Source organism: Loxodonta africana, chromosome 20, assembly GCF_030014295.1.
Source record: "Loxodonta africana isolate mLoxAfr1 chromosome 20, mLoxAfr1.hap2, whole genome shotgun sequence".
In the NCBI taxonomy this organism is placed as follows: domain Eukaryota; kingdom Metazoa; phylum Chordata; class Mammalia; order Proboscidea; family Elephantidae; genus Loxodonta; species Loxodonta africana.
The window spans coordinates 67,941,793-67,965,101 of record NC_087361.1 but is presented as its reverse complement, the minus strand read 5'-3'; the positions used below and the strand labels follow the sequence as shown (position 1 = coordinate 67,965,101).

The 23,309-nt window shown below is 46.0% G+C and overlaps 1 protein-coding gene across 13 annotated transcripts in view; it reads left to right on the top strand.

Moving 5' to 3' along the window:
* SRGAP2 (SLIT-ROBO Rho GTPase activating protein 2) overlaps nucleotides 1-23,309 on the top strand; it is a 299,295-nt gene that overhangs the window by 103,032 nt on the left and 172,954 nt on the right. For all 13 annotated transcript variants that reach the window (XR_002785789.2, XM_010590263.3, XM_010590261.3 and 10 more), the window contains exon 3: nucleotides 6,311-6,503. Coding sequence is in view for 12 of the 13 variants with exons in the window: in XM_010590263.3 (XP_010588565.1) it covers nucleotides 6,311-6,503 (193 nt within the window). In the remaining variant the exon portion in view is untranslated. The remainder of the gene's footprint in view (nucleotides 1-6,310; nucleotides 6,504-23,309) is intronic.

The window sequence follows — 23,309 nt, the reverse complement described above, 5'->3', positions numbered from 1 at the left end:
CAGACAGGAGATGCCAACATAGTCTCAAGTGTCCACCTGATCCAAGAAGCTCACTCCTCACCAGCATCCTCTCCATCCCGTTGTCCAATCCAATCCCTGTCTGAAGAGTTGGCTTTGGGAATGGTTCCTGTCCAAGGCCAACAGAAGGTCTGAGGGCCATGACCACCGGTGTCCTTCTAGTCTCAGTCAGACCATTAAGTCTGGCCTTTTTACAAGAATTTAGGGTCTGCATCCCACTGCTCTCCTGCTGCCTCAGGGGTTCTCTGCTGTGTTCCCTGTCAGGGCAGTCATCGGTTGTAGCCAGGCACTATCTAGTTCTTCTGGTCTCAGGCTGATGTAGTCTCTGGTTTATGGGCCCTTTCTGTCTCTTCGGCTCATAATAACCTTGTGTCTTTGGTGTTCTTCATTCTCCTTTGCTCCAGGTGGGCTGAGACCCATTGATGCATCTTAGATGGCTGCTTGCTAGCATTTAAGACCCCAGATGCCACTTTCCAAAATGGAATGCAGAATGTTTTCTTAATAGATTTTATTATGCCAATTGACTTAGATGTCCCCTGAAATCATGGTCCCTAAACCCCCCCCACCCACTATGCTGGCCTTTGAAGCATTCAGTTTATTCTGGAAACTTCTTTGCTTTTGGTTTAGTCCAGTTGTGCTGACCTCTCCTGTATTGTGTGTTGTCCTTCCCTTCACCTAAAGTAGTTCTTATCTACTGTCTAATTAGTGAATTCCCCTCTCCAACCCTCCCTCCCTCCCCCCTCTCGTAACCATCAAAGAATATTTTCTTCTCTGTTTAAACTGTTTCTCGAGTTCTTGTAATAGTGGTCTTATACAATATTTGTCCTTTTGCAGCTGACTAATTTCACTCAGCATAATGCCTTCCAGATCCCTCCATGTTATGAAATGTTTCACAGATTCCTCACTATTCTTTATCGATGCGTAGTATCCCATTGTGTGAATATACCATAATGTATTTTTTTTTATTTATCCATTCATGCACTGATGGGCACCTTGGTTGCTTCTCTCTTTTTGCTGTTGTAAACAGTGCTGCAATAAACATGGGCGTGCATGTATCTGTTCGTGTAAAGGCTGTTATTTCTCTAGGATATATTCCGAGGAGTGGGATTGCTGGATCGTATGGTAGTTCTATTTCTAGCTTTTTAAGGAAGCGCCAAATCGATTTCCAAAGTGGTTGTACCACTTTACATTCCCACCAGCAGTCTCTAAGTGTTCCAGTCTCTCCACAGCCTCTCCAACATTTATTATTTTGTGTTTTTTTGGATTAATGCCAGTCTTGTCGGAGTGATGAAATTTCATTGTAGTTTTGATTTGCATTTCTCTAATGGCTAATGATCGTGAACATTTCCTCATGTATCAGTTAGCTACCTCAGTGCCTTCTTTAGTGAAGTGTCTGTTCATATCCTTTGCCCATTTTTTAACTGGGTTATTTGTCTTTTTGTAGTTGAGTTTTTGCAGTATCATGTAGAAAATTTTAATCTATTTTTAAAAATTGAAATATAATTCATATAGTATAAGATTCATCCTTTTAAATTATAGGATTCAATGGTTCCAAAACCACTGAACCATGTAATTCACAAGGTTGTCCGGCCGTCTTCTTCTTGTTAGCTGCTGTTGAGTCAGCCCCTGATTCCCGGTGACCCCGTGCACAACACCGCTGTGATCCATGGGTTTTTATTGGCCGATTTTCAGAGGTAGATTGCCACGCCTTTCTTCCTCCTCTGTCTTAGTCTGGAAGCTCTGTTGAAACCTGTTCAGCATCATAGCAACATGCAGGCCTCCACTGACAGATGGATGTGGCTATACTTAAGATGTATTGGCTGGGAGTCAAACCCAGGGTTGGATAACTTCTATGGTAAGTCCCGTGAATTAAGGCAAGAATTCTACCACTGAACCACCACAGCCATCACCACTATTTAATTCCAGGGTGGTGGAGTTTAATTTTTACTTGGATCTTAGAAAGAAATATCAGCCAAAGATTAACTCTGATCCTCAGGAAACTTGTTTGGAAACTTTGGTCCCTCTCATAAGAGAAACTGCACCTTTTAGTCAAGTATCATTAAAAAAATATGAATTTTTTTTGAATTTTTTGAATTTTGAATTTTTCTTAGACTTGTTGCTTGATTTCTTTTTGTCTGCTACTGATGATTTTTCAGTCTTTAGTTGTCAGCTTGGGGCTTCTCATTACCATGGCTTTGTTACAGTAAAAAACATTCAACACAAGGGCAGTGAGAGTGTTCTTTGCTCTCTCTCCTTCTTCCCTGTCAAGCAGGCCTGTCCCTGTCACCTGGCACAGGGCCCGCCATACAGTAGGGGCTCAGTGAATATTTGCTGAATAAATAGGCAGTGTTGGATTCCCAGGGGAGTTCGTTTTTGGCACGTGCCACTCCAAGTAGTTCGTGGGAACCTTGGCTCTTTAGCTTTGTGGATGGACAAGGAATTCTTTCGTACCTTTAGATATAACAACTTCTAGGAATTAGAGCTTGACTTCTCATATAGTTCTAGGGACAGAAGCTACAAGGATCCCTTCATCCCCATAGCTCTCAAGAACTCTCTTCCTTCTAAACTGGACCTGTGAAGCATCTTAAGTTGGTCTGGTAGACCCCAACGTGGGCCAAACGTTTTGCATGAGTAGTGTGTGTCTGTGAGGGTGCACACATGTGCACGTGCAGGCTCGCCTAAACACATGAGAGAACTGCGGGGAATTCCTTCGCGTTTTTATAAATTGCCCCTTTCTTCTTTCTGCCCTAGTGGCTTGGTGGTAGGCCAGGGTACAGAGGGGCCTCTGGGCTGGGTGCATGGCCCAGGCGTGCTGGCATTCAGTGGCCTATTGTTTCCTGCCCCTTATGTGCATGGACAGAGCACTGGGGCAGCACAGCTGTTTTCTTGGGAACCATTGCTTGTCTTTGTGGCAGCAGCGACAGCAGTAGTGGCAGCAAAAGCCTGAGGCAGCACATTCTGCACTGGACAGGGCAGCCGTTCTGTCTTAGAGCTGCACAGCTGGGGGCAGGTGTGGCTAGGGTCTCTTACACATCCGCGTAGATGCTCTGAGGGTGGGAGCAAGGGAGCCTTCTCCTTCCAGGAGGTGGGGGCAGGGAGGATGCTCAGTGGTGTCCTAGAATGGCAGGCGGTATCTATCAGCGGAGACTTTTCTTCTCCCGGATCAGGGGTGGGGCCGTCGCTTCCCCACTTTCCCGGTCCTCAGGGCTTGCTGGCAGACCTCAGCGTGTGCTCATAGGCTAAGGAAAGCATTTCCTGCAGAGCTGCCCTGTAGGGTAGATCTAGGAAGCAGGGAAGGGATCCAGCCCTGGTGTGGGCTAGCTCATGAGTCAGTGGACTGGTCCAGACTTGACTCTGAGGGGCTCAATCACCCCTCAGGTGCAAGGTGAAGGGGAAGTTCCAGTGGCGGGAGCCTAAGTCACTATGATGTACTCAGAAATACGCCCAGAGACTCCAAACTGGTGTTCTGTTTCTCTTGTTTTCCTGCCCCCACTATCAACCTCTTTGAGAAGCCAGGCAAGCCTTAATTCAGCTTCAGCTCTGCACTTACCTCACTGTATGACCTTTTGGTAAATTACCATCTTACTTCAATTTTCTTATCTGCGCAATCAGGATAATCGGAGATCCCTTACAGGCTGTTCGTGAAGATTAAATGAGGTGATGTATATGAGGGCCCATAAAAGGCGTGAGGTAAACACTTGCTCCCTTCCCTTCAGGGTGCGCTGCCCATTCAGTGAAAGCCAAAAACCCAAACCCGTTGTGGTCGAGTTGATTCCGAATCACAGGAACCCTATAGGACAGAATAGAACTGCCCCATAGGGTTTCCAAAGACTGGCTGGTGGATTCGAACTGCCAATCTTTTTGGTTGACAGCTAAACACAACCACCACGCCACCAGGGCTCCACTCACTCAGCGAGGCACCTGGGAGAGTCAGAGCGGAAGTCCAAGTGTGCAGGCTGGATGTGCTTGGGGGCTTCTGAGGTGAATTCAGGGACCTCAGAGGCCTCCTGCGAAGGGCTTGTTCCTTGGACAGGACCACCCTGGGGTGGCCTACCTCTAGAACTTCACAGGCATCATGGGAATTTTCCTAGCCTTCCTTTTTTTTTTCCGACATGGGGGTGAGGTTTCATCCAGTCTTGCGTGTCCCGTTCTGCTGCACTGGCTAGTGAGATTATTGAGGCCAAATCGTAAAGGAGTTTCAGGTGACTTGGAGGGAGCCGAAAGCCGCAGTGCCGTCCACATCCATCTGCACGTCTGTTACAGACTGAGTCACTGGAGAGCCTTTCAGCCCTGTGAGGCCCCAGTTCTTATTTAATGGGCAGGTTCCCAGAGCATCTGAACGCCCCCTCAGCTCACAGCCTGCCAGCGCACGGACCACTACTGGCGGCTTTTCACCAACAGATAGATAGAAAGGGGACAGATGCCTCCAGGAACGCTCTCAACCAAGGCTGCTGCCTGTAAGAGGCCCCGAAATCCCTGGCTCTAGGAACCAGATGCCTGACATGACCTCTGCAGATCTTTTCCCCCCACCCCCTATGGTAATCAGACTCTGACAAGAGCAGGACAAGAGAGCTTTGTGGAGCAATGAGGTAGGTGGCTTTCTGCACAGCCTCCTGTCTGCTTGCAGCAATCCCACGGGGCTTGCTTTCGGTTCAAGTGAGGTCACTGCAGGGCTGCTTAGCATTGGTGGTTGGCGAGGGGGAGGTGCAGGGATAAAGAAGGTGAGAACTGCATTTATGGGCCTAAGATCACCCACAAAAGACCAAATACTTGTGCTGCAGACTGCTGTATGTAAAAACAGAAATACAAAGATGGGAATAGATGATGGACCCCCCAGCTACTCCAAGGCAAAGCTGAACGCACCATTGACACGCCCCTCTGCTTCATAAAAGGAGCGGTTGGCAAACCTTTGACCGCCACAGGCCCAGTCCAGGGTTTGCTTCTGATTTAGCCACACCTTGGGTGAAACTCCAGACCCCTCCTTGTGTTACGCAGCGTAGCGTAACGTGGCGTTACCACCATACTGTCTGGGAGTGAATTTGGAGCTCGCATAAGGAAAGGCATTAATACAGGTGCTCGTTCTTCCCGGGATTGGAGTTGCTGTCCCATCCTAATGCACTTGGAACTCAGCAGGCCTGCAGGCGAAGGGGATGAAAGAAATGGCTCTGTTCTGACCCAGATGGGGATCGGAACATCCCTTCTGCAGGGTACACTTTGCAGACCTTCTCTGAGCTGAAAAGCAGCCTGGCTTTGGCAGGCTGCTTTCTGTGGGTGCCAGGTCTGCCTGCTACACTCCTGTCTGATCCGTGTGTCTTGTCGGTAACAAATGCAGTATTGCTTTTGAGGCAGATCTGGTTGCATTGTGGAGCTGCTATGGCTGCAGTTCCAGAGAAAAGGGGTTTTTGCTAGCTCTGTGTGAGGACTCTGGGCCAGCAGAGATCTGCCCAGTTAGAGCATAACCAGAAATGTTTCTAACTCTGACACAGTGGAAGCTCTAAGGCATTGGTGAGGGTGAAGCAACAGAGATATGAGTGATAATTGCTGGTGAAAAGTCTCTAAGTCAGCCTTTTGAAGATGGATTTACATTCTGTGATATCGGAAACTATGGAATCGGAGTTACGGTGAATGTGTTGTTTGGCTAGAGTCTGGGAGCTTGTTTCATTCTTGATTGCTACCATTTGACCTTGGGCAAGTTCTTTCCTACCTCTGTTAAAATATCCTGACCCTCACCCTACTTTGTAAAGTTGCTGAAAACCTTTTTGAAATGGTGTGAGGAAGCAATATAGACAGGAGCCTGGGCTCCAAAGTCAGCCTGCCTGGGTTAGAATCCCAGCTCCACGACTTAATAGCTTGACTTCAAGACTCAGTTTTCTCATCTTTAAAATGGGAGTGAAAGTAGCACCTACCTCATAGGTGGCTGGGAGGTAATTATTCTGGGCTTTCAGGACTGTGCCGGAAACACAGCAAGTTGCTCAGTAAAAGGTAGCTGTGAGTATTCTGTCTAATAAGCAGTTTCTCTTAAATGATGGGACAGATTCCTGGTTCACAGTATTCCTCACTAGTCTGAAAAAAGTTCATAGACTTTTTGGAAGTACCCCATTAGGTACCCAGTTAGGATTTAGGTTTTTTATTAAGGCCATTAGGTACCCAGTTAGGATTTAGGTTTTTTATTAAGGCCTTTGAGTTCTCCAGGGGACAGGGAATGACTAAATGGAAGGTGAGTGGATGTTGACACGTATGGTTGTTGGTTTAGGGATCTCCCTCTGACTGTCTTCCCGTGTTTTTGCTGCAGAGATCCGCGCTCAGCTCACAGAGCAGATGAAATGCCTGGACCAGCAGTGCGAGCTCCGGGTGCAGCTGCTGCAGGACCTCCAGGACTTCTTCCGAAAGAAGGCTGAGATCGAGATGGACTACTCTCGCAACCTGGAGAAGCTGGCAGAGCGCTTCCTGGCCAAGACACGCAGCACTAAGGACCAGCAGTTCAAGTAGGGACCTCTGGCTCTTCCTCATAGAGGTCTTGGGAGTAGGGTGGCGGGTAGGGAGGCAGGGTGGGCCACCTGGATCCAGCTGGATTAATGAGCCAGATAATCCAGTGACTTCAAATTGCCTGAGGGTCCTCAAGGACTTCTCCTTTCTGGATCAGTTGTACGTGCAGTTCAACATCCTGGAGAGACCAGAATAGGTGATCATCAAACTTTTAAATCTCTTACCATGTGCCAAGCATGGTTCTAAGTGCTTTGGTTAACTCTTTTAATCCCTAAACAACTCCATATGTTAGTTACTGTTACTATCCCCAGTTTACAATGAGCAAACGGAGGCATAAAGAGGTTGAGGCACTTGCCCAAGGACACGCACATGCCTAGTAAATGGAAGAGCTGGAATTCAGATGCAGGCAGTCTAGCTCCAGAGTCTGTGCACTTAACTATTTTACCAAACTGCCTTTAACCAGAAGAAATGAGTGATGTTGTAGCTGTACGTCTAAATCCCTGCCCAGGCAGGCACTAAAATCTGTTTCTTCTACAGTTACAGTATTTTATGCAACTGGGCTATTCACTGGGTTCCTGTTGCCAGTGCCCTAGTTTAGATCATCATCATCTTTTGCCTGAATGACTGCAATACTTACTATATCATCTATGGTAGAGATTCTCAACCCTGGCTGCAGATTAGAATCCTCTGGAGAACTTCTTAAAAATACTGAAATCTGGGCCCCACTCCAGACCAATTAAATCCGAATCTCTGGGAATGGGGCCTGGGTAATGTACAGTGTAAAAGCTTCCCAGGTGACTCTAATGAACAGCCATCGTTGAGGACCACGGTCTGCAGCTTCTCTGGGCAAAGCTTTCCGCGACTCCCCATTGCCTGTGTTCTGCAAACTCAAGATGTGGTCTCCCAGCCCTGGTAGCACCTGGGATGTTAGAAATGCAGACTCTCAGGGGCCCCACAGACCTACTGTAACAGGATCCCAAGGTGATTGGTGTGCACATTAACCTTTGAGAAGTACTTCTATATTCAGGAAGGTGCAGACTTCTTGGTTTGGTCTTCAAGTCCCTCTACATCTGTCCCCAGCATGCTTTCCAATCTTATTTCCAGCTCCTGTTCCACTATACTCTAGCCATACAGAACATTCATCCCAGTGAGCTTTTGCTTATTCTATTATTTGAACTCATACACCCATTCTTCACATCTCTGCGTGTCCAAGCCATACCCATGTTTTAAGACCCATCTCAGATGCTACCTGTTCCAACTTTCTTGATCTCCTCGGAAGAATATTTTCCGTCTTCTGAATTCTTGTAGCATTTTATTTGTTCTTCTCTTGGGGTATTCAGCACTGTCTCCCTCCTATTATCTTCCCTTAGTGGACCATGTAAACTTGTCTGATTCATCTTTCAGTGCCTGGATTAATATGTGGTATATAGTTGTTGCTCAGTAAAATTCTTGAATGAGAAAATGAATGAATGTATTTGAAGAATTAATTCCAAGTGAATCTTACTTTTCCCTATTTTCTATTTTCCTTAATTGCCCTGATAATACAGGATACAAATTATCCTTTACATGTCAGCTCTCAGGAATGAATATGGAGGTCCAGATTGAGGAGAACATATGAGTCACTAGAAGCCAGAATGAGAATGTCCTCCAGATGTTTTCCCCTTAGAATCCCTTATCTTTCCCAAGGCCTATTCTCTTTGTGATACGATAAAATGTTATTATAGCCTGTGATAAATGGGGGCTCCGGGGAGGAATCATTCACTTTAGAAAAACGATTCAGAGTTGGGTTTAGTCTGTTGGTAACCTCCTCCTAAGTTTAAAATAGCATTTGACTTTTAGTACAAGACCATACTCCCAGTTTAAGAGGCGTATCTGTTACAGATTGAAACACAGATGTGCTAATCTCTAAGTCATCTCAATTGCTCTGATTAAGATCACGTATGAGGAATAGGGTGTATTCTCCAAGGATGGAAGAATTGACTTGACTTCTGATAAACTTGGTCCCCAGCTCCATCTTTTCCTCAAACAACCAGTGAATATTTACTGCTCAAGATTATACAAAGTGTTGGAAGATACGAGAGAAGTTCACTGCTTGTATCCATAGAGATTCAAATCTGGTTGGGGGAAAATATTTGAATAAGGAAACAATCAGAGGATAAAGCAATAGTGATCTCATTAAGAGAGCATTGGCGTTAAATAGAACGTCGATGTGATGAGAGGTCAGTGGTAAATCATCAGAGAGATATGAAGAGCCTGGAGTGAGAGTTTTCATGAAGCAAGTGGGACTTAGGTTAGACTGTAAGGGTAGAGTTTGTGTATGAGAGCTGAGAACAGCATGTGGTGTTGAGAGGAGGCAGGAATGTTTGGAGGTGGGGAGTCCATGGGCTAGTGAGGAACCTAGCTTCAGGAAAGGGAAGGTTCTTCACATTCCTTCAACAAATATCCATTGCACATTCCTTGTAATCCTTTGGGACAGACATCGTGCCTGGGGATACAGCAGTGAGCAAGTACTGTCTCTTCCATGTGGCACTTACAGTAGAATAAAGACACAGACATTAACAAAACACGCGACTAGGTGTATAATTTACAGCTGGGTAAGTACTATGAAAGGACAGGACAGGGTGCTCTGAGAACCTGTAGGAGGGGGTCACCTCCACTCCTTTAGCCATCACTTTATGGCTAGTTTACTGCAACAGCTTCCTGTGCTCCTGAGCAGCAGCCTACTTACTTAACAAACCTTTGTCAAATACATGCTGGGGATGGACTCTGTGCTGATTTCTGTGGAGACTAAAATAAACTCTGGGATTTATCTTTTGGGCTGAGGAGGAAGAGAGCCATGTAAACAATATCATGTGAAAAGGGCTTTCACAGAGGTAAGAGCAGAATATTATGAAGGCACAGCTATCTTCCAAAGCAGTGGGAAATGCGGTTAGCTAAGTAGAGTGAGCCCCAGAGTGATGGCTCTTTGACAGCCAAGCAGAGGAGTTCAGATTTCATGCAGCAACGTGGTGGTAAGCTACGTGGGTTCTGTGTGGGGAGAGAAACGTGAGGGAAAAACGTGATAGAAGACTGAATTGTTATGCCAGAGAAGGCCAGAATGAGAGCTTTTGGACTAATCCATGCATAATGTGATAGCAAAAAATATGGAGAGGAAGGAATGGATTCAGGAGGTATTCAAGAAGCTGGACAGGACTGGATAGCAGATTAGGTAAAGAGCTATAATGGTCAGAGGTGACTCAGTGCCTCTAACCTGATGAACTGGAACAACTGTGGCATCTGTGATGGCAAAGGGGGTTTTAAGGGAAGACCTGTTTTGAATTGTGAGCCTACTTTGGGGATGCTGGATCATGGGGGCCTTCAAGTACTGTATCTAGTTGGAGATGTACCACTGAGGGAAGAAGTCCTGGACCACTGAGGTAAGAAGTCCTGGACCACTGAGGGAAGAAGTCCTGGACCACTGAGGGAAGAAGTCCTGGACCACTGAGGGAAGAGGTCCTGGACCACTGAGGGAAGAAGTCCTGGACCACTGAGGGAAGAGGTCCTGGACCACTGAGGGAAGAGGTCCTGGACCACTGAGGGAAGAGGTCCTGGACCACTGAGGGAAGAAGTCCTGGACCACTGAGGGAAGAGGTCCTGGACCACTGAGGGAAGAAGTCCTGGACCACTGAGGGAAGAGGTCCTGGACCACTGAGGGAAGAGGTCCTGGACCACTGAGGGAAGAGGTCCTGGACCACTGAGGGAAGAGGTCCTGGACCACTGAGGGAAGAGGTCCTGGACCACTGAGGGAAGAGGTCCTGGACCACTGAGGGAAGAGGTCCTGGACCACTGAGGGAAGAGGTCCTGGACCACTGAGGGAAGAGGTCCTGGACCACTGAGGGAAGAGGTCCTGGACCACTGAGGGAAGAGGTCCTGGACCACTGAGGGAAGAGGTCCTGGACCACTGAGGGAAGAGGTCCTGGACCACTGAGGGAAGAGGTCCTGGACCACTGAGGGAAGAGGTCCTGGACCACTGAGGGAAGAGGTCCTGGACCACTGAGATAAGAGGTCCTGGACCACTGAGGGAAGAGGTCCTGGACCACTGAGGGAAGAGGTCCTGGACCACTGAGGGAAGAGGTCCTGGACCACTGAGATAAGAGGTCCTGGACCACTGAGGGAAGAAGTCCTGGACCACTGAGGGAAGAAGTCCTGGACCACTGAGGGAAGAAGTCCTGGACCACTGAGGGAAGAAGTCCTGGACCACTGAGGGAAGAAGTCCTGGACCACTGAGGGAAGAAGTCCTGGACCACTGGGGTAAGAAGCAGAGTCTTCAGTACAAAAGTGATTTTGGAAGATTTGAAACTATATGAACTCAGGGAAGAGAAAGAGGAGCATAAGGAGCTAGGTACAGAACCCAAGACTTGGGAGATACCCAGTGTTAGGGGTAGGAGAAACAAAAGCTACCAGAAGGGGGGTGGGAAGGTTGGGAAGAGGAAGAAAGGGAGGGAGGCGGAGAAAGAGTTGTTTTTTTTTTTTTTTTGGCTTGTTTTGTTTTTAAAGCAGCTAAAAGGATAGAAAGCAAGGTAAGATAGTGTTGGCTGATGGAATTAGAAGTGTTTCAGGTAGCAAGATCTGTAAAAGTCAATCCAAGCAATTTCTTTTTAATACTCTCTCATGCGTAAGGCATTGCGAGATAGCAAAGATGACTAAGAGAGCTCCAAATCCAAGACCTCTCAACCTGTTTGAGTAAAATATATGAAAGTGTTGTTTTTATAGGTCAAAAATGGTTGCATAGAAGCAATTTCTTGTGGTCCAGCCTAACAGACGAGGAGACGTACACACCAGTGCCTTTAACATGGGGAAGATGGTAAGAAGCTCAGCAAGAGAGCCAGGCAACATCCTGTACTTTTATACATAACTGTCATTTCATACATAATTTATTCCTCAAAATGTGTATGAAAGGCAAATGGTTAAAAGTCAGATTTATGCAGGGTAGGTGGGTTCTGTTAATGTAAGTAGATATGTGAAATTCTAAATTATACCTCACCTGGTATACTTTCAGCATTTTGTACTTCCTCTTTAATTAAACCTATGATCTACCTGCTTACGTCCAGTAGGCATCTGACTGAGGTACAAGAGTCCACATGGCTGATGGTTTCTAACTTTGTCTTCGTAATACAGTGATGTGACCTCTGCTTCTCAATGCAACACTGAGGATAGCACTTTCATTTTTCCGTTCATTTTTATGTTGCAAGAGGTAATCGAGAATTCAGCTGTTTGCATGCACAAGCGCTGCTGTACAGAGACAGCCGTGCTCTAGGAACTGAACTGTACTTGGCAGGCAGCGCCTCCAGGCATCGCTAGAGATATTTGTGAGCAACTGAAAAATCTACAATTGGCACGGGAAAGGCATTTTAGGCATGTCTGTTTTGGTTAGGATATAGGTTTGGCTGCTGTGAATAGACTCCTAATAATAGTGGCTTATACAGGACAGGGATTGATTCCTCTCTTGTGTAACAGTCTGGACATTAGCCATCCACGCCTGTGTCAGGGACTCAGGCTCCTTATTCCATCCCTAGAGTGTTGCTCTTGTCTGTGTGACCCAAAATGGCTCACTGCCACTGTATCTCTCTTCTAGCCACCAGGAAAGGCAAAAGGGCAAGGGAGGGGTATGGTCTTAGGCTTTAAAGGTACAGTCTGGAAGTGGCATTTACATCCCTTTAGCTCACATCCCAGTGGCCAGAATATAGTCACGTGGCTATCCCAAGCTGCAAGAAAGAATGGGAAATGCAGTTATTATTCTGGGTGACCAGAAAGTAACATTTCTATTAATATAGAAGAAGGGGAGACATACTGGGGACAGTGTGCAGCCTCTACCACATTGTCCGTATGTGATGTATGCAAGGGCATGTTGTAGATTGTGTTGTGTCCCCCAGAAAGATACGCTGGTGTCCTAACCCCTGCACCTGTGAATGTGACCTTTCTATTTGGAAGTAGAATCTTTGAAGATGTTATCAGCTGCATTAACCTGGATCATCCTGGAGTAAGGTGGGTCCTAGTTCATGCTGGGTGGTGTCCTTACGGAAGAGACAGGCAGAGGGAGGACGGCATGTGAGGACGAAGGCAGAGATGGGGTTACGCTGAAGCTGCAAGCTGAGCACTTCCCAGGGCCACCAGCAGCTGGGAGACATGAGAAAGGATCTTCTTGTTGAGTCTTTTCAGATTGAGCATGGCCCTGAACACCGTGAATCCAGACTTCTAGCCTTGAGAATTGTGAGACAATAAATTTCTGTCCTTTTAAGCCACCCACTTTGTGGTACTTTGTTACCCTAGGGAACAGCCTGAGGAAGCTAATAGGGGGCAGGTGTATGGAAGGCCATGAGCACCCATCACACAGATTGCCCCAGTGCACAGAGAGAAGGGATTTCTTCTGGCCGGGGAACCGTAGGAGACTTTATGGAGGTTCAGTGGATGGGAAATGGAAGAGAAAAGTGCCGACGCTCTGTGTCAGACCTGTAAGCTTAATACAATTGAAACGATGCCAAAGTTACAAAAGGAGAGAGAGAAGATGGAGAAGGAAGTGTTTTAGGCAGAGAAAACAGTGTCAGTTAGTAAAAGCACACAGGTATGAAAGAACAAGTCTAGTAGATAGCTCGCCTGTTTTGCCGAAGAACAGGAATAATAAATGTGATTGTGAAATAATTCTGGAAAAGTTGGTAGGGGCTAGTTTATGCAGGTGCATGAATGCCGGGTGATAGGGATTGGGCTTTCTTCTGTAAGCAATGGGGAGCCCTTGATGGTTTTTTGAGCAAGGAGCATAATTATGGCTGTGCTTTAGAAAGGTAACTACGGCAACAGTACATAAGGTCAATTGGAGCAGAGAGACTGAAAGGAGGAGGAGTGTTAAGAAGGCATTACAGTCCAGCGGAGAGGCTAATGTGGGCCTGAATGGAAGTCGTGCCCTTGAAAATAGAAAAGATGGGGCCACATGTAAGGGCAGGAGTCAGGTGTTGAAGTCAAAGAAGCTGGGCAGAGAAAGGCTGTTGGTTTCGTGTATCTCTGGAGTGGCGATTGTACTGTATTTTCATTCAGCCAGTGTAGCATAGCCTCAATTTTGCTGACTCTAGGGCCGGCCCCTGGAATAGTTCATTCTCTGCCCAGAGCATCTCAGCGGGCACTCGTCACTTCCCCTGGAACTGTAGCAGCTGTTGGCCCGGCAGTGCCGTGAATTTGTCTCCCTGTACTGCCAGGAGAGCAGCTGCCAGCAGCAGCTCTGGACAGACACATCTCAGGGACGTGGAAGCTGTTCAGCTTGGGATGGAGCAGGCTGGCCCGGGTGAAGTTGGGCCACATGGATTCGTTCTGCCTTTTCCAGGCCAGCTTCTCACCCTAGCTAGATGTCAGCCACTCATACTAGGTTAGGTTGGGCATTTTATTACAGTTGTAAATGATTGCATATAGGGACAAACTTCCCTGAACTGCTTTTTTCATCTTTCCTTGGAAAAGTTCTTCCTCTGGAAGCCATTACTCTGTCACTCTTTGGCTTTGCTGCCTGTTCTGCTTTGATCCTGCTCACCTTTGTCCTCGCCCATACCGTGCTCAGTGCAGATATCCTCATTAAAACCCGCACAGCTCTGGATCCCTGCAAAGCCTGACCCTGTGGTCCCATCCCTCTCCTCTCGCACCTCCCCCTAGAAAGCACAAGCGAGGCTGCAGATGAAACTATAGCGATTATTCGATTCTGTCTTCTTCTGCTTTGTTGAAGGCAGGTAATATGGCGTCCCCATCCCGCTGAATGGTGGAAGGGCCCTGCCAGCCTCTGAAGTCTGTCAGCCTGGTTAGCCTAAGAGCGGAGAGAGGATACTATGTGAGGGCAGGAAGCCGTTCTGGGGAGGATGTTCTTGTACTTCCTTCGGCTCCTTGAAGAGTACAAGTGTATTCCTATTTGTTGCTGAGCCGTTGATTGTCTCTTCAAAGTGAAATCTGTGTTAATATTGCCCAGCATTTTTAAGACATTGGCTTTTTTTTTTTCTTTACGTGGACTTGCTGTAAACTACCTTTCAGTCATAGCTCACTTGGTTTTGATCTCTTTGTTTTAATAGCTCATTTCTTTCTCTTATTTTAGGGTAGTTTTCTTTTCTTCCTGTTGAGTGTTTAGAGTCATACTCCTACAATGCTCTCCTGCTGTGTTCCTTACAGAAACCTTACATTATTTTATAACCTACTGCCAATATCTTTTCTTTCTTCCAGCTCTCCTTCTCCTCAACAGATATTTATTGAACATTTTCGATGCATTGTTCTAGACTCTTAAGGGGAGAGGTCCAAAGAAGTAAAAGTAGTGGTTGATCCCCACACAAATTTATAATCTAGTTGGGGATAAATTATACCTTAAGACAAGAACATATATCTTCAGTATAAGGCAGTATATGTTAAGTACCAAGTGTGTGAGGCATTGGTGGTTCAGTGGTAGAATTGTTGCCTTCCACACAGGAGACCCGAGTTTGACTTCTGGCCAATATACTCCATGCGCAGCAACCACCCATCTGTCAGTGGAGGGTTGCATGTTTCTCTGATGCTGAATAGCTTCAGTAGAGCTTTCAGAATAAGACATGCTAGAAAGAAAGGCCTGGCGATCTATTTCCGAAAATTAGCCAATGAAAACCCTGTGGATCACAACGATCTGTTCTGCAACCAATCATGGGGACAGCATTTCGTTTTGTTGTGCATGGGGTTGCCATGAGTCGGCGGCCAATTTGACAACAGCCAAGTGTGTGCTGCTGAAAGTCAGCTCACAAGCAGTAGAGATGGCATGCAGTTGGTGTGATCAGGGAACTTTCAGGGAGGAAATGGGATCTGAGCCGGATCTTGAAGAAAATGGATTGGATTTTGATAGCTGGGGAGGGGAGATGTATTCTAGGCAGAAGTGGCATAGCAGAAGAAAAGTACAGAGCACTCTTGGGGTGTGTTGAATAGATTGGTCTTCTTACAAGTGTAGAGGGAGGAATTGAACAGAGGTACATAGGGTTGTATTGTGGAGGGCCTTGACTAGTGACCAGGGGCACGGTAACCAGTGACCACGGTACACACAGGCTTACAGTAAGCAAAGTATGGACGGGCTCACTTGTGTTTACTTACAAATCTGTAGTGTACAATTTCACATGGGTTTCACCACATCTTTGAAAAACAGGTGAAATTGTGCACTACAGATTAGTAAGTAAACACAAGTAAGCCCTTTGTACCTTGCTTATTGGGTAATCCACCCCTGCTAGTGACTAAAAGATTTGCCACTATGCACTAGACACTAAAAACCACTGAAGGTTTGAATAGCTTAGTGTGCAAGATTAAATATGAGTTCTGTTAAGAAAGACCAACCTGGTTATGGTTTGGTTGATACTTATATTAACTTGGTACTTAACACATAGTGCTTTGTATTGAAGATCTGTGTTCTTATCTTCGGTTATAATCTTGTCTTTGATTTCAACTCATAGCAACCCTGTAGGACAGAGTAGAACTGCCCCACAGGGTTTCTAAGGCTGTAATCTCTATGGAGGATCCCTGTTGGCACAACGGTTAAGCACTCAGCTGCTAACCAAAAGGTTGGTGGTTCGAACCCACCAGCCACTTCGCAGGAGAAAGATGTGGCAGTCTGCTCTCACAAAGACTTGGAACCCCTATGGGGTAGTTCTGCTCTGTCCTATAGGGTCACTCTGAGTTGGAATCAACTCAATGGCAACAGGTAATCTCTACGGAGGCAGATTGCCACATCTCTCTCCTGTGGAGCAACTGGTGGACTTGAACCACTGACCTTTCGGTTAACAGGTGAGTGCTTAACTACTGTGCCACCAGGGCTCCTGGTGGTTTGCTAGATGATGAGAAACTTGATACAGTGAAACCAGTTACCATGGTACGGTAGATGACAAGGATCTAAACTGGTAGGAATGAAAAGAGTAGGAATGTATCCATCGTCCATTTAGCAAATGTGTGTTGTGTTCTTATCATGTGCCAGACGCATGCCAGGCAAGGCAGTTTCCACCCCCTGTGCTCCTGGGGCTTCCAGTCTAGGGACAGATGGAAAACACCTGGTGCAGGAAGGATATGCAGGAATTGCCGACTAATGGAATTCAGGGTTCAAGTGAGCTGGGAAGCACAAGTGAAAGGGAACTGTGAAGTTTCTTTTGGGCTTAGGTGACTGATAAATTAATGGTGCCTCTAATGGAAATACAGAAGTTAGAAGGAGTTGTTTTTGACGGGCTAGAATATGAGAAATTTGGTTTTTGGATGTTGAGTTTAAAGTATTGGAAGGATATTAGAGCTGACTCTTCCAGTAATTGACAGAAAATGAAAATACAGAAAATGGCTGTGTTCAGTACTAAAGAGAGGTCTAGGCTGTTGGTAGAGATTTAGGCATGTTCGTAGAGAGGTGATGGCTGAGACCAGAAATATTTGTGATCTCCCAGGGTAAGGGCTTAGAAGGAAAAATAAAAGCGGTGGTCGGCGGGGGGGGACTTCCCTTGTATTATCTATGAGGCTTAAACTGCGGAGAGTAAAAGGGATTTAAAAGATACATTTATTTGCGTATTCATTCAGTAAACATTTTTGAGAGGTATTTATGTACCAGGCATTGAGCTAGGTACTGGGGATAGAGACAAATGATACAGTATCCCGGTCACATGGCCATCAAGTTTGCAGTGCATTAAGGAGACATACATAGAAAGTAAGCCTGCTTGTTTGGCTGATTGTGAGTAGTGTTACCGCATGGGAAGGATGAAGGGAGTAGGCGCTAGGTATTTCAAGAATCTGGTAGACAGGCAACCTGTAATACTCCTTTCAGTGGGAGGTTAGGTACACAATTAATTAAAGAGAAATTCGTGTAGGGTCCATGTTCCTGGCCTCGGGCCCAGTATTTGAATGTACACAGTCTCTGTAGTTACGTCACCTACTCCTGATGGGTTCCTCCTCTGGAGTTGAGTTCAGAGTTGTTCATAGGTCTCACAGGATAGCAATGGATTGAAAAGCACAGAGTCAGCTAGCCATGGGGAATGTTACAGCCCTGGCTGCAAATCGGAAAGGGGTGGAGGGCCAGAAAGTTCCTTTTCGTGTATGGGGTGACCTTGTGGAGGGAAGCGGGAAGTATGAAACCACCAGAAGGGAGACCCCAGCTTCCTGGGACCAGTGCGTAACTCATTTATCCTGGACATTTTGGGGAGCTGTTTGTTCCTTCAGGGAAAGTTTGCCCAGATATAGCATCTGGTGTTGAACAAGGATTGGCTTCCCATCCCCGTGGCTCAAGCTGCCATCATTTAGAGACTAACAAAAGGTCTCTTGGTGAGTTTTTCATTGGCCCAGTCCATGTAGAATCTTAGGTGGTGGTTGTTTTTTTATTTTTTGGCAGAAGAGTCAGGAAGCCTCATCACACATGGATAAAGCAGGATGAAGAGACACGAGAAGGCAGCTTGGGTAGCGGCCAGTCTTTGGAACCCAGAAAGAATTCGTTCAACAGAATTCATTCGCTGGGGTGGAGAGGGGAGGGTGTGGAGGTTCATGGAACCAGACTGTCTGGGTTCCCCCCTTTGTAGCTGTATGATTTAGGTTTTAATTGCCTCAGTTTCCTCATCTGCAAAATGAAGATAATTATCGTACCTATCCCATAGAGTTGCGATGCCAATTAAATTAATTAATATATGTGAAGTTCTTAGGACAGTGCTGGGCACATAGTAAACATAAATAATAGCTACTATTAATCTCATCCTCAGGAGTTGGGACTGAGTATAGTTACACTAAAAGGAGCCCTGGAAGCTCAGTGGTTAAAACACTCTGCTGCTACCTGAGAGGCCGGCGATTTGAATCCAGCAGATGCTCTGCTGGAGGAAGACGTGGCGGTCTGCTTCCCTGAAGACCGCGGCCTCGGGAAGCCTACGGGGCAGTTCTCTTCCGTCCTGTAGGGTCGTTATGAGTTGGAATCAACTTGATGGCAACGGGTTGGCATAGTTACACTAGGAGCCTTGGTGGCCCAACAGTTAAAACGCTTGGCTGCCAACTGAAAGGTTGGCTGTTTGAATCTGCCAGCCACTCCGTGGGAGAAAGGACCCAGAGATCTGCTCCCATAAAGATTTCGGCCTAGAAAACCCTATGGGGACAGTTCTACTCTGCCCTATAAGGCCGCTAAGAGTTGGAATCGAGTCAATGGTACACAACAACAACATAGTTGTTGAACAGAACCCCAATAGATTAGATTCGCTAATCCCTCCACAGGATTAAGATAGCTAAGCCTGGCCTGGGTAATGTCATGTCAGTCTCCGTCTTCTTCAGAGACCCCTGTGGGCACTCATGCCTGACAAACTCAGCCTTCTTCCTGATTTGTTTAGAATGGCTGCGCTGGGCAGGACATATGCAATTATGTGATGCCGTATAATTGTATGTCCAGTAACTATAAAACTCAGCAATTGTATGCTTTGTCCCATCCTCGGATACTAATATTCAAAGGTGCTCTTCAACAAAAGGTGTAGTTCAACCCTGGCATGATATTTTTAGATCAAGACCCCTAATTGTCCAGCGGTGGAAATTTGTAAGACAATTATCCTCTGATATCCTTGTCCTCACGGAGTTAATAAACCAGTTGCCATCAGGTCAATTCTGACTCCTGGCAATCCCATGTGTGTCAGAGTAGAAATTACGCTCCATAGGATTTTTGGTGACTGATTTTTTTTGAAGTAGATCATCGGGCTTTTCTTCCTAGGTGCGTTTGGGTGGATTCAAACCACCAACTTTTTGGTAAGCAGCTGACAGAGTCCATAAAACCAAAGAAGAAAACCAGACCCATTGCCATCGAGTTGATTCCGACTCATAGCGACCCCATGTGACAGAGTAGAGCTGCCCCATAGGGTTTCCAAGGCAGTCACATCTTTCTCCCGATAAGCAGCTGGTAGGTTTGAACTGCCAACTTTTCCGTTAGTAGTCGAGCGCTTACCCACTGTACCACCAGGGCTTCTCCTAGAGTCCATAAAAAAAAAAAGCTCTAATTGCCAAGTCTTTGGGTTTCAATAAAAGGTGTGGTGCTGAGAGGAACAGGTCCCAGATGTGACCTGGGTGAATAAAAGAACACCAGCTGTGTGCAGCCCCCCGCAGTATACATCATCAATACCAGAAGGCCTGGTCGGGAGCACAACAGGCCAGACAGAGGCTCTAAGCTTCTGATCAGTGGCTTCATATCATCCTTTCGGTGTAAGGGAAGACAGGGCAGGTTGGAAGCAAAACATGCTTTTATGAGCAATTGGGGGATGTTGGGGACTTCGGAGAGCTGCCTATGTCTCCTGGGAACTCCACTGGGATGTCAGCGGCTGCACCTCAGGCATTCAGCTGCCAGTGCAGAGACACTGGGGATCACGTCCCTTGACAATAGTGCGGGGCAAGGGGAGCTTTTGGCATTCATTCTCTCGGCCCTTGTAAGCCCCGTAATAATTTCTAAGTAGGCACAGGAAGTGATGTGTGGCTGGTTCACGGGATCTTTAATTCTCAGGAATTTACAGCCAATTAAATGAATTGACTTGAAAGGCAAAAACCATGTCATCTTTATTGGGAGCTGACTGTGTTAAGTGGGAGGGTTTACAAGATAAGAAGAAAAGACATTCTCTGCCATATGGACTTTTATAATTGAAATGGGGAAAAGCAGGCAGGCTGAGAGAGAATAATAAGAACACTTGTGCACTTGGACACATGAATCTAAAAATAGGACCTCATTTAAAGCAGGTTCCAGTAGCTTACCAGGAAGGGAGAGAAAGTGGAGTCCTCAGGAGGGACGCAAGCTTGGCTCAGTCAGGGGAAGGTAAAAGATAGGATAGTTACGTTCTCAATTAGATTTGGTCCCGAGTTAATTGACATAGACTTTCATGTCTAATTCCTGCGCCGCAGTAGAGATCACGCTGTGAGGCAAACTGTCACGTGGGGAGTGCTCAGTGTTCATAAAGGATTTTGGGAGAATGAGAACAAAGTAGGGTTTGGATTTTTCAGAGGTGAAAAAGAATTATTCTTTCTGTCAGCTCCTGTCTTGAAACGCTCCTAGCTATCATTGCCCCTTGCCTTTCAAATTCCCGGGAGGATCAATGGACACAGCTCTACTTAACATATTCTGGCTATAGCTGGTTAAAGACCCAGCATTCTAACCGAATCGAACAGACTAGGATTGTCTTGAGCAGTAGGATGCTGAGCTGTGTTTGCTGGTTTCTGCCTAAGCATTCGGGACAGGGCATCCTTGCATGAAGTTCAGACATCCCTCCCTGGCAGCCTCCATGCTGAAGTAGAGCTTGCAGGACAAGTCTGGCAGCTCTCAGCCTGAACCCTTGTAAACAACAGATGTTCCTAGCTATGTTCTGGGGTGGGTGGGATTTCTGTTGATGCTTGAAATTCTTGGAATTTCCAGGCAGCATCGGGGGGGATTTAGCAAAAGGAGGAAGCTGGTGCAGAATTGATGGTGCAGTGTACAGGTGGAAATGATGCCTCAGACAGATTTCTTTGGAAGGCAAAGCGCGGGCCGTTGAGGGGACTGTGAATGGAGAGCAGGTGAACTCGAGAAGGCAGGCATAACTTAGAAAGGCTCAGCCTCGTAGAGGTATTGACTTCCTGCCCACCTTGCCTCCCCTCAGCCACCGCCTGGCTTCTGTTGTAGCTGGTAAAGGGTGGAGATGTGCGTCCTTCTCTACCTCGCATGGAGTGCTTCGTGCAGATACACCAGCAGACTCACTGTGAGTCTCTTCCATCTGCACCTCCTGAAGCTGTTCTAGTTCTTATGATATACAGATTGGTGGGGTATTGTTAGGGGGCTTTGTCCTGGATTCTGACCTTATTCTTGTACCTTTTCGGTGTTGGTTTTGCCTGGTCTCCATTATGTCATTAATTGGAAGTGGGTGAAGAGAATATGGTTTATTAGGACTTCCGCGCTGCTGCTTCTCTCTCCCTCAGCCCCCTAGACACACGCTCTGGGTTTCCAGCCAATTGATAAGGGCGTAGGAAAACCTTGCACTCTAGAGCATAGCCAAGAGAAGCCATACTGGAAAAAACATATATCTTTAGAAGGGTTCTTACCTTTAATCAAGTGAAAAAAAAGCATTTTATCAGGTCTGGGCCTGTTTTTGAGTCGCTTTAATTAACCAAAAAGAACTGGCTTGAAAATCTTTGATAAAATCACTTATTATTTTGGGGGCTAAGAATATCTTTGTATTGTTATTCCTTCTGGAAAACAAGTTCATTCCTGGCCATTTTCTCCATTAGTATGTAATGTTTCGGCAAACATCATTTCTGGTGCATGAGGTTCATTCTTTTTCTTTCAGCAAATATTTATTGAGCACCTATTCTATGCCAGGGGAGTTGCAGGGTGGCACAAATGCATAAGCACTGGGGTACTAAATGAAAGGTTGGCAGTTCATACCCACCCAGAGCACCTTAGAAGAAAGGCCTGACATTTGCTTTGGAAAGGTCACAGCCATGAAAACCCTATGGAAGGCAGTTCTATTCTGAAACAGATGGGGTCACCACAAGTCAGAATCTATCCAATAGCAACTGGTTTGGTTTTAGTCTATGCTAAGGGCTGTTCTAGGAATTAAATATACACAGAAGAATAAGGCATAGTTCTAGCTCATGGAGGTCACCATTTAATGTGAAATATTTTCAGATCTTTGTGTGTGTGTGTGTGTGTGTGTGCGCACTGTTTGTCAGCTACGGGATGGTGTACACCTCAGGGTTGAGGAGTCAGAATTGTTGAGTGACCCTTTTAATCACCTGTATTGCATGTGATTAAGTAATAAATACTTGGCCTTGTCCTCATCAGCAGCAATGACCAACAGGTCCTGTGCAGATGCTGGAGACGCAGAGAGGCATAGGACCCAGCCCCTGCTCTCAGGAGGCCCATGATGTCATATGGAAAACAGAGGTTTATGAAAGAGATAACAACACAAGGCAGCATATGCTCAGCTGCCAGAGGACAAGGTGGGAGGAGTGATTTCTTTTATTCTACAGAATGGAATCTGTAATTTTTTTATTTTGACATAACTTTAGACTGATAGAAAAGTTAAAAGGGGTATATAGTGCAAAGAATTCCTATATACCCCTTGCCCAGACTGACCAAAACACATTAATGTATTACTACATTCACTTTATCCTTTCCTTTTTGTCTCTTTAGATACACACACACACACACACACACATATTACATTTTCTGAAACATTTGGGAGTAAGTTGCAGACGTGATTGATGCTCCTTTAACCCCGATAGACTCCACCCTCCTTCCATGCTTGTAGTGCAGCTATCAACATCAGGACATAAATACAATACAGTAATATTAGGTAATCCACAGACCTATTCAGGTTTTACCATTTGTTCCAAAAATTTTCCTTATGACCAGAGAAGATCCAGGATTATGCATTTCATTCAGTTGTCATGTCTCTTCAGCTTCCTCTAATGTGGAATGATTTCCAAGTCTTTCTTTATATTTCACGACATTGACGTTTTCTTGGATGGTGTAGCCCCTTGTTGATTTTTCTAATTCCACCATTCCTCCTACATTTATCAGTTAGGAATTCTATTCCAAGGAAGAGCTTTCCCATCTCTCCCACTTATTTGTTTATATTTATGAGGACTCAAGGTTTTATTCAGCAGGCTGTAACCCTCTACCATCTTTATTTATTTTGATGCTCATCTTGTCCCAGATTTGGCCAGTGGAGCTGCTGCAGCCTGGCTCCTTTGTCCTGTTGACATGTCCCCATTGAGTACTTTCTTACTTCCTGGCTCAACAAGATGTTCCAGGCTCATCTTGTACTCCCCTTGCTTCAGCTCCGGAG